General features: G+C 33.9%; 1 protein-coding gene across 1 annotated transcript in view; it reads right to left on the bottom strand.

The window, feature by feature from the left end:
* The window catches only part of ADGB (androglobin), a 99,892-nt gene that overhangs the window by 22,079 nt on the left and 65,692 nt on the right, over positions 1 to 12,121 (bottom strand). The window contains exons 22-27 of the mRNA XM_041423501.1: positions 9,115 to 9,303; positions 7,640 to 7,733; positions 5,969 to 6,103; positions 5,064 to 5,217; positions 1,734 to 1,921; positions 46 to 230 (exon numbers count right to left, since the gene is read on the bottom strand). Coding sequence (XP_041279435.1) covers positions 46 to 230; positions 1,734 to 1,921; positions 5,064 to 5,217; positions 5,969 to 6,103; positions 7,640 to 7,733; positions 9,115 to 9,303 — 945 coding nt within the window. The remainder of the gene's footprint in view (positions 1 to 45; positions 231 to 1,733; positions 1,922 to 5,063; positions 5,218 to 5,968; positions 6,104 to 7,639; positions 7,734 to 9,114; positions 9,304 to 12,121) is intronic.

The raw sequence follows: 12,121 nt of genomic DNA, 5'->3' as shown, positions 1-12,121 counted from the left end.
ATCCTGCAGTGAATAAAATTATTAAATATGGCATACAATACTTACACTGGGAGCTCAGAAGTGATTGATTACTCCAGAAATTAAAAACTGGGATGACTGCATTGCCCTTTCCAATGACACTCATGATTTCCTTCTCATTATCTAGGACTTGTAGCTTAATGAGCACATCTGAATTAGAGGTCTGTACCTGCAATGTAGCCGTATGTGGTGCTGTGACCTTTACAAAATACCTAAAGAGGAAGAAAAAATTATAGCAATATAACCAACTATACCTGAAAATTCTTTTTAGGAAAGTAGCTAAATGTTGTGCTAAACTGGAAGCAAACACTTAAAATTGAGTTACAAATCAACTGTTTTCCTGGAATCTGATGGGCTAAGCTTCCTGTAGTGAAGTTTAATGCAGTGTATCAACAAGCAAAGCAAGTGCTGCTGCTGCAAAATGGGGTGGTCTAGCTATTTCTTTTTTTTTTTTTTTTTTTTCCATTGCCTTATCAAATGTCCAAATAGACATTTGAATGCCTACTGTACTTTTATTTGTTGAATATCATTAGCCAGATTAGGGAACTGTATCATTATAAAAGTACCTGAGGGAAAAAAAAAATATTATTTTCTTTCAAAAGGGTAAGGATATCTCCTTTGATGGCAGTAGCTACTTGGGTCAGCTTAAAAGACCATGGCATTATAAAACTGTTAAATTAGAGTCCGAGGAAAAAATTCAAATAATTGTTATGTTGTTCAAATAGTTGTGTTGTAACCCATTGCTTTATGTATTATAGGTTTTTTGTCCATACATTCAAATTGTTATGACTAATCTCACCAAACAAGCAAAGAAACAAAAACACACAAAGAATCCATCATCTGACTTCAGCACATTTGGAACTAAAAATATATAATTCTTTTTAAGGTTGGTAACATCAGAAGGGTGAAAGAATGAAAATTATCAAGACAGAGAGTTCTTACAAAATTTTAGTGTATTTGTTTTTTTTTTTTTTTTCATTACATGCTTTCTTCAATTATATTGAAACTGTTTCCTTCTCTTAAAGAGACCTCTATACCAAGAATAATCTGTTGGTTTGAAATATTGAAAAAGCTTCCAGGAATCAGGGTAAAATGTTTTAGAATTAACCTTCAAAACATACACATTTAATCAACTAGAAGCACAGGGTCTGTTGTAGTGCAGTGTGTAGTTCTTTGTGTAAAAAACTTAAGTATAGCAATTTAGGAATAGTCAGTTCTGAACTCAGAATGGATTTTAAGGAACTTTAATTAATTAAGAAAAGATTAATAAAAACTAAATCACATGTTTGTTAAATATGTTCTCCTAAATGAATCAGCATGCAAAAATAAAACAAATATAAATTTTTCTAACAATACTGCAAGATGGAAATTGGTCTGATATACTGGGAAAAGAGTGTTTCAATACATGTTTATTTCCTAAAAGTACTATGAAATTTCAGTAATTGGCACATGGATAAGACAGAGGTTACAGAAATGCAAAACTGAATTTTGATTTTAAAGTTATAGTCTGTGTACTTCACACCTGTTCTTCATTAAGTAGTGGCAATATTTCACAAATAACATTTTTACTAATCAAATGTTAATTTAATAGCCCATAACATTCAGATATTTACATCAATACTCTCCCCTTCTAAGAAAGAGGAAGGAACACACTTTTCTGATAGGGATGACCGATACATAACACAGAATTTATTCATTCTTCTCTCAATATTTACCTAAACAGTAGGAACTCTTTGTTGGGTATGTAATACTCCTTAAATTGTAGGGTAGAATAGATATTATCTACAGCCTCGCGAGAGAGAAATGGCAGGGCACTCTGGGAGCTGATGAAGCGCAGCTTCCATTTCCCACCTGGCACAGGCTGGTCACCAGTGTGTGCTTCAGCCACAAAAGTGTATCCTTTCTGAAAGGGGAAAACAAGTCATTTTTACGTGGCAATAACACTATTCAAAAGGCACTCTGTGACTACATGCAACATACTTTTTGTCCATTACAGTTATTAATATCATAAGATGTCCTTATCAGCAAGAATTTTATAACTCCAGTCTATTCTAACCTATGGAGCATCTCCTATTTTAGCAATTTATATTTGGCAAAAAAATTACATGGCAAGTTAAATCCAATTTCATCTAACTGGAAAGCTGGCAGGTGCTTTTAGGGGCAGATACAACCAAAGTCTGAAGTCACTTTCTAACCAAATTATTTGATGATTTAAAATGCTCCTTCATGCTTAGGGAGTGTGAAAGTAGGGGTGGATGAGTTTGCTGCATGGAAATTTAGAGATCAGACTACTCCAGTCTTCAAATCTGAGTCTTTCAGACTCAGATTACTTCAGTCTTCAAATTAACATTTACCCTAACTTAATAATGCTGCTGCAGATATAGCATATCTGAAATGACAAGATATTTATAATATTTTTATTAATATATTAAGAAAAATATTTCTAGTATTAGAAAATTTAAAAAATAATAAAAATGCAGTACATAATGAAGTTGATGCAGATTTAGGTGCTCTTTATTGATCCTAAGAATAGGAATATGAGGAGCCAGGATATAATACAAAAAGATTCAAACTTTGATTAACTGGTATTTGTGAAAAAGAAGGCAATGTGAATGTGATTACTTGAAAAGCAGGGGAAGGAAAAATGGATATAAAGAGTGAAATGGCCACCTGTAATGTTGCAGGGGAACTCAGAATTAAGTCCCTTTTCTATGTAGTCTAACTAGTGCTACTATCTCCCTATTTCAAATATTAAAAATTCATGTCCCACCCAAGAAATAGTCCAAATGAAAATTCTTTGAAAGGCTCCATTTCTTTCAGTCCTCTTCTAAACTCCATTTAAAGAAATCATCATTTAGCAGCAAAAAGAGCTTTGTTGAAAAATCCTTATAATAAATAGGATTGTGATTTCAGGACTATCCAGTAATTCAGGGCTGTGGCTCCATGAATACTGAATATTTTAAATGAAAGTAAAATAAATTATTCATTATTCCAATTTGTGCAGTTGTAGCAGTAAGGCACTTTACAGCCTTTAATCACGACAAGGAAACAGCAAGAACTCAGAGTAACCATTCAGGAGAACTCACTCATTTAAACATCTACTTAAGCACAGAGTCACAGGCCCCTCTGTTCTTATCAAGTACACCTGGAAATGGAGAAGGATTTAGCCAGATATTGAACTGCTTTCTGACAGCACGTCATGCATGAGAAGAACAATTTATCACCACTTTTTTGTATACCTATCTATAAAGCTAATGTTATAGGATCTTAATGTTCGCTAAAAATATTCAGAAAATTCAGACTTAGGACCAAAAGTCTGTTTGAGTGAGCACTTTGTGAATACTACAAGCAATTAGAAAGCACAACAACTGAATTTTGTGTCTGGTAGGAAGATCAAGTCACTACTGAGAAATAAGAAAATAGATGTCAACAACCCCCTTAAATTTATGTGCCTTTAGTAAATAACCTTCAGTAGGTTTCACTACTTACTTAGGTATCTTGTTACAATTCACTGTCTCTAGAATCAGAAAGGATTGTTTTCTAATATACCACCCAAGATAACTTTATGGCAAAGTAAGATGAATCCCTTACATCCTTTTATGTCTAGTCAAGAGAAATAACTGAGCAGTGTCCTTGCTCAAATAGACTTCTATTTTCTAGACTAAATATGGTGGTAGTGATGATTTCTTAAACTCTTATCTATGTAGGTCAGCTGAAGCTTCAGTGCTTATCTCTATCCTTTTCTACAATCTGTTCAAAAGACTTGTGAATAATAAAGACAGTAGAATTAAAAAAAAACCAAAACCACCAAGAATGAAAACAAATTCAACTGTATCCAGCAGTATTAAAAAAAAAAATAAATTTATGCAACCCAAAAAAATCCAAATATACTAATCAAGTACCCAGTTTCCATCTAGATTGTAAAGTCTGCAAAAAAAAGAGACAGACTTTATTGCTAGTGTGCAGATTTTATCTTCACTGTCAATCATTCTGAAATGAACTTTAATGTGTTCCAGAAGTGTCTCTGCAGCAGAGTAATGGTATCTGTTTGACAGGATTCCTTTCTATCTCTGTTGTAAATTGCTGAGTCATAGTTTGGAAGCAGAACTGGTAGGTGTATTTTTTTTTTTTAATGACTTTTTATATAATAATACTGACATTTAAGAATTCAGGCATACTGAATAATTTCTTGCTTGATGTACTTCATTGTTGATTATTTTTTACAAAATACTGTTACAAAAAAATGTAACAGATTAAAGTAATACCATTGTATTCTGTGTTTACTAATTGCAGAATCTCTTGTCAAAGCATCAATAGAACTTTCAAAAGCGTGTGCGGGTCCACTGATACAATAATCAACTATTTGGAAATAGGAAGAAACAAGCTAAATTGGAGAGCATAAGGTTATATCCTTACTGAGGAACTCAAGAGCTCAGTGACTGAGAAATGCAATAAGAACAAGTAGAAAAATACAGCATGCCTGCACAATTCTATTTAATACTCTAAAAATCACTCTTTACTGCTATTAACCACATTTAATATTACAAAATATCAACCATTAGTTTAGCAAACAATGACAAAACTGTGGGTTTAAGAGAGGACTTCTTCAATAGGGAAGAGCAGGAATCCAATGAAAAGGGCCATTTTCATCAGTAATTGACAGAATCACTGAGGCTACTGTGCTGTACCCATGGGAAGAAAATAGGTACCCTTATCATTCCTTATTCAAACTTTTTATGGCCACAAGTTAAACACTGGCACAAAGTTTACTGTGCTCAGTGCTATACATGATAAACAGGGAAAAAAACCCCAAAACAACAGCAGCTGGAAAGAGTACAGAGGAGAAAATAATAAAAAGTTTACTAATAGATATTCAGCATGGAAGCAGATCAGGGGTGGTCTCTGTTCAAACTTGCTAATAAATAAGGGTGTGCTTTTAAGTAGAACACTACTAACACCATGACATAGCTAAAAATCTCCACAGAATTTGGGCATTGTTTATTATTTTTAAAATTATACTTTTCACAACAACTTCTTGTATTTACCTTATTTTTGGGATAAACATGAGATGCCACTTTGAAAAAGGCATGTGGCATTTCTTCCTGTGTGTCATTATCAAGAACATGAAGTCTACAGAAAGGGATAGTGGTAAACACCTGTGTCAATATAAACATGTCTTCTGGGACAATAAATATTTCTCTAAAAAAGAAAAATTAAATTATATCAAAATTATTTTCCCAAATAAAAGGATAGGTGCAATACAAAGCAAAAAATATTGTCATGGTTTAACTCCAGCCAGCAATTAAGTACAATGCAGCTGCTCACTCACTCCCCACACCCAACATACCTGAGGGAAAGAATCGGAAGGAAAATATAAATCTCATGTGTTAAGAACAGTTTAATAATATAAAAATATTATTTATGCAATTATTAAAAAGTATATTATATATAAATAAATATTCTAATAGTATAAATATTTGTAATTATTAGGAGAGGGAGAGAGAGTAACAGAACCCAAAAGAAATGAATGATGCTCAGTAGAATTGGTCGCCACCCACTGACCAGTGCCCAGGTTGTTCCTGAGCAGTGGTCAGCCCCCTTGCAGGTAATCCTCCCCCAGTTTATCTACTGAACAAGACATTCTCTGGTATGGAACATCCCTTTGGCCACTTCAGGACAGCTGTCCTGGCTGTGCTTCCTCCCAGATTTTTGTGCACCTCCTCACTGGCAGAGTGTGAGAAACTGAAAAGTCCTTGACTTGGGAGAAGCACTCAACAACCAAAACATCAGTGTGTTATCAATATTTTTACCAGCCAAAGTCAGAACAAGTACATGCCAGAATTTAAGGAAAGCAGACAGATAAGTAAATTTTTTAAGCAGGTTAATGAAAAACCAGAGTGTATCAATACTACTCTCCCATGAGAGTTGTATAGCACTCTGTGAAACTCACCTGAAAACCAGAAACCAGGCATTTGGTGGTTGATCAGCATATGTTACTGTATAGTCAGTGAAATACATCTTACACCATTCATCATCATAACAAGTAAACTTTTCAACTGAATTACAGTTTCTTTTAAATATTTCTCTGGGAAGCAGAAAACAAGATAAAGACATCAATCTAATCAGGATGGCATATATATATATTGACATACTGATCATGAAGAGCACTACCTTCTGCATGAGTGTAAAATAACGTAAAATGTGTTACTAATGTTTCTCTAGTAGTTGTTCACTCTTAAATAAAAAAAAAAAAATCATGGAGGGATCAGTTCTTTCAGACTTCATGGCAAATATAGACACATATTTCTATCCATCAGTCTAGCCGTGACTACAGCTATTTCTAATATCCCAAGATGTTACGGCTTCTACAAAACTTTACCCCTTTCTTTTTCTTTCTTTCTTTTTTTTTTTTTAAGAAATATCAGTTAGCATAACTTCACTTTCTCTATATTAATTTGTCATTTTAAAGCTGTGGAATCATTAGGATATTAAAATCCCTTTATTTGGTTTTAAAACTTTTTGGAACAACAAAGGAATAAAAGCAAAACTTATTGGCCAAGGTGCTAAAGTGTTATGTTAAATAGAAATCTGCCAGCTGTTAAAAAAAATTAAGCACAAGCATATTAGCATGATTTTAACACTCAAATTTATCCCTCAGGACAATGCCTATGAACCCCAGAAGTTTTATGTCTGAAGGCAGGCTAAAAACTGCATCTCATCTTTTCTGATGTAGAAATGCTACAAGTCTAAAATGGATGGCTAATATTTGAAACAAGGCTGTGGTTGCAAAGTCCTGATCCCATCAATGTACACAGGTTTTATAAGATTAGAAACACTAAAAGGTGAAATGAAATTATACCTGGTGTGAGTGTTGCTCAAATTGCTGGTTATAAAGCAATTATAAAGAGCGAGGATTTATATCAACAGGTAGTAATTATTGCCAGTTTTCACTCCTCACCCTTGGAAGAACTGATTTACTGCTAAATCAGTTGTGTGAACACTTGCAGAGAGATTTTTGGAGGACTTAATGGAAATATGTGATCCCCAGAGAGTGTTAGGCTTGCAAATGACTTAATGAACACTGTTGAAATTAGAATAGCCATCTTTCCAAAAGCTATAATAAAATATCAGGGAAAGCATAGAAATATACCTACTACATTTCTACTACCTAGAAATACATTTACTTCAAGGAAGTTCAACAAAAATGTTCCCTGTTGAGATAATAAACTGTGTACAATTACATAGGAAAGCTCTCTTCTTTCTATTGTCAATCACGATTGCTTAACAGATAACACAAATCAAAAAGTTTCCTTAAATCAACTGGTTAACTGCTTAACTAAGCATTCAGTATCAGATCTATACTTATGGAACACCCTACCAAATACTAAAAAAATTAAATACATGCAAAAGGTAATATTTTAGATTTAAAAAATAAATGGAAACATGTAGGGTACACAGAATAAAGCACAGAATATATTTAGTGAAAAACATTTCATCCCTTCCATCAGGGTTTTGTAATTTGGACACTAATAATGTTCTTACCATGCTTATTTTGTGAAAAAAACCCAACAGTTTATGACAACTGCCTGCAATAAAATAGCTTGATTTATTGCATGATTACCTTAACAACGTTACAGCACACTGTTCAAAATTTAACTCAATCATAGTCCACAGGTTTTTCAAAGTTTCTTCAACATCAGTATTTTCTTTAGTACCTAGCGATAATAAAATAATTTATAAAATATAACATCCAATTTTGCTATTGTTCTAAATTTACACCTGCCAAATACTTCTGAAAAATATCACTTGTACAAGTAAATTGCCTTATTTATTTGGAGTTTTATAGAAGTCTCACTGAGCTGAAAACTGTTTTTCCCTTTGACAGAGTATATTCCATTCATCGCCATCTTTATACTTTTCAGCACACCTACATTTGCAAAAATTATGTGATCAATATTTTCTCCAATTTACAGTTTTTCACTGTAAAATGTTGTAGCATGTTTGGCAGTCTCTGTTCTCACAGAATATGCTATTTAACTCTCTGCAGCTTTCATCTGCAGATACCAGGAAGGGGTAAGGATGTACCTAAACTATCTGTGTAGCTACCCGGAAAAGAACTGGGCAGCTCCAATGTGTAATTCTCCCCATCTGTCTTGGATAACTCACATAACAGGATGTGATGTCATCTTAAGGTGTCTGCTTCTATACATGGAATACAGATGAAGACTACAGATGAAGATGTGAAGCTTTCCGTAATACAATACAAATCTTGGTTTATTCCAATAAATACATTATCTTTTTAAAAATAAATACCACTTTTCTAACTTGAATGTGTCCAGATTCAAGCCACAAACTCTGAATCTCAGACTAAAGATCTTCTTGTTAGCCTTTGGATATCAGCCTAAAGAGACTGTTACTAGGAAATTCCTGTTCTCGTGTGGGTACTTAAAAATTATACTATAAAATTAAAAATTCTGAAATGACAAACTAACAACCTGTAAGTACAAGGCCTATATTCAATCCCGATCCTTACAACTCTGCTCAGAATTTTGTGGTTGTTATATTCCTTTCTTCCTGGACTGTAGATACTGCACTTGGGCACAGTATTCCAGCTGAGATAGTAGAACTGCTGAATAGGAAATATGCTACAAGTCCTGAACTGCTATGCAAGATTCCTCTATCTATATGCACAAGAATGATGGATAGTATCAGTACAGTATCTTTGGAGGACAGCACTAGACTTTGATACTGTGTGTGTTCCACAGACTACTCATTATGACACTTAGGTTCTTTTATGATTTCCTTTACATTTCCAGAACAAAACCCTAACATTTAGCCCAGCTCTGACCTAAATATACATTAATATAAACTCTGGTTTAGCATCTATGCAAATTTAGGGGGGTGTATCTTTCAGATACTTTTTAGTATCATATATGGTAACTGAGTGGCTAGGTCTACTTAATAGAACTACAAGTTCTATTTCATTCGTTTCAGTCAATTTTACCTAGATATTAATTAGAAAAAAACTCTTTACAGTGAAGATTTGAATAAGATGAAGTATGAAACATTTTTGAAAGGCATTTTTAAATGACACACCTGGTTCTCTGCTCTTCAGTATTTTCCTAACATAGGTCCCTCGCCAGATGGCTTGAATTTTGAGAGCTGCTTCTTCTTCTTCAGATGTGGGAGTTTGATTCTCACAACTACTAAGGAATTTTTCCTCACTGCTCTCTGAACGATTGGAAGAATGAGTAACATCAACAGAGCTGGAATTCCTGTTGCTGCCTGTTTACCCCTTTCTTTTTCTTTCTTTCAAACCAAAACAAAACAAAAAAAAAAAAAAACCAAAAAAAAAAAAAAAAAAAAAAAAACCACAAAACAGCAAGGGAGTGATTCCAAGCATAAATCTTCTGTGATGAAAATATCACTCTTGCAATTTTGTTTTTATCATGTTGGAGAAAATATACTATATAATTACACAAAGTCAAAATGTCAGTTACTTTTCTAATTACCAACATCAAATAATTTAATTTTTCTCTTGATGGACAGCTATTGCAGGACATTTTTTAAAAACATATCTCCTACTGTAATTTCAAAATGTTCTTCCAAACATGAACCAAGAGGATTAGATACACTAAATCCTGACTATGTACACAGCTTAAAAGAGCTTCACAAGATTTTAATTACTTTTATCTCTCAATCTGATAATTTTATTAAGTAATAATTTCAACACCAGTGTTGTTCAAAACATTTTGTTTAACCTTCACAAAGGAGCGATGGAATATGCGAAAGTTCTATGCTAAAGGGAGAGTTCATTTTTCTGACTTTATGTTACCAAGGAGTTTCGAAGTGCAATAGAAATTTGTGGATTCTGACAGGTTAGCAATGAGGTCTTTGAAGGCATTCTTGCCTAGAAATTAGCACCCTGGGAGCCATCAGTACCAGGACTTAGGGAAGGGTGTGGGGGGCAACACTCCAAGGGACCAGTGCCAGAGTGGTAGATTCAAACTGCACACATATGGAATAAAGGGAGCAAGACAGCATGATAGGAAGGAAACAGTGCTGCAAAAGGAGGTACCAACAAACAAAAAGGAGAAGAGGAATCTGCTTGAAAGACGTAGACAACATTGCAGGCAAACAAACTATCTTAAGATATTGCTTTCATCAGTCAGATCACACATGTCAATCTGATCACTTTTACTCCATATTACTAAATCTGGCTGTGTTCTCAAACCATCATTTCTTGTCAGTATTGCACTTCCAAAACCTAGAAAGCCTCTTTAATGCTTGGGGAATGGAAGATTACACAACCCCACTTCAGTGAAAACCACATTAGAAGTCAACAATATGAATGGCACAGCCACTTTTATAAAACAGAAATATATAACCAATCACAGACTAATACAGACTTGAATGGACCACTGAAGGTCATCTGGTCCAATCCCACATCCAAAACCAGATTAATTTAGAACAGGTTGCTCCTGTTCTTGAATAAATGCCCAGTCCATTTTTTGACACTTCCATAACAATGGAGACTCCATAATTTAAGTGGGCATTCTTTTTCAATTTTTGACTAGCCTCATGGTGAAAAAATTTTCCTAATATCCAGCTGGAATTTAACATTTTCTAAGAAGTATCCTGTTTGTACATCTCTGGAAAGGTTTTGGCTCTCCCATTCATTCGTCACTGTAACACACTTCAAAATGAATTTGTTCAATCTACAGACTTGTCTATTTTACAATTAAATAACCCAGTGGCAAGACGACATCTGGCCCCACTAATCATTGTCTTCATGGAAGGGAAAGAGACGTTGATTTTCAGTTCATGCTTTGGTTCAGAAAAATGAGTTCTGCTGCAGAGCCTACATTCCTCATATAAGGCAAAATAATGAATTATAAAGTAACACTTGTATATCTATGAACACACATATACACAGAGTGGCCTAATAGGTAAGAATATCCTAACATGAAGCAGGAATCAATAATATAGAAAAGGAAATACAAAAAGTATTGGTGAGGTGCTGCCCTGTAAACTAGACAAAAACTTCATCCACTGAAGATGTCAAGTGGACTCCATAAGTAGGAATAAATACCTATAACTCTAGAAATAAAACATTTCATTTGTGAGGAGAAAGAATATATAGATACACAGTAAGTTAGTTAAATGGTAAACTGTTTCCGAAAACACAAATATAAAAAATTTGTATGGACTGTCACGCAAAAATCAATTCTATTTATAGAAACTCTCAAAAGTTACCACAGATCAGGCTGAAACACAAAAATTATGAGTATATATTCCTAAGGAGTTTTTTTTTTGTTCTCATTTTTTTAAGCAAGGTCATAAGAACAAAAATAGTTTTTGCAACATTTAGGCAAAATAATGAGGTCTTAATTAAATATTCTGATCTTTCAAGGCTTTTTTTACTTAACATTTCTTAATATTTTTTCTTATAAGCAGAGAAATGCATACTGTGAAATGCTTTGAATCAATCTTGAACTAGTGAATGCTTTCAGTCCATCAATATTGAACTAATGGATGTTTCAAATTTGACATTATGATTGTAAACAGATTTGTCAAAAATCTCTGACACACCTTAGCTGTTAATCAGAAGACACCATGCTAGTAATAAAACTGAAGCTTTCAAAGCAGCCTAGCAAGACACTGTTCACCATAAAATCACTGCAGTTCCTGGAGACAGTGTAGGAATGATTTTTTGAAGAAGGAGTATTTTGCATGTACTCAAGAGGCATTTTACATATTCAACCAAATAATGTCAAACTTTCCCTCACCTATTACTAGAACTCAAGTTCAAATCAAAAGTGCAAGAAGAAACAAACGTTCAGCATTCTCTTTTCAGTCACAATGTAACGTAACACAACACAACCGTATAATCAATGATCTTAACCTATGTTTCTGGAGGAGAGAGAAGCTTGTTCTGAAAAAGAACTGAGCAGAACTTCCAAATACAGTTTCACAGTCAAGATAAGCTTACAGAGAACAGGTTGACTTCTTGATAAAATTTCAGACCAGAAGGTTTTAAGAGAAATGTACACAAGGGGCACTCGACTTCCAACTTCAAAGCTGGAATTTATCCTTGAGAAAG

This window comes from Onychostruthus taczanowskii, unplaced genomic scaffold, assembly GCF_017590055.1.
Source record: "Onychostruthus taczanowskii isolate IOZ18803 unplaced genomic scaffold, ASM1759005v1 scaffold78, whole genome shotgun sequence".
NCBI classification, from domain to species: Eukaryota; Metazoa; Chordata; class Aves; order Passeriformes; family Passeridae; genus Onychostruthus; species Onychostruthus taczanowskii.
The sequence above is the reverse complement of the archived record's forward strand: the minus strand, read 5'-3'. Positions and strand labels throughout refer to the sequence as shown.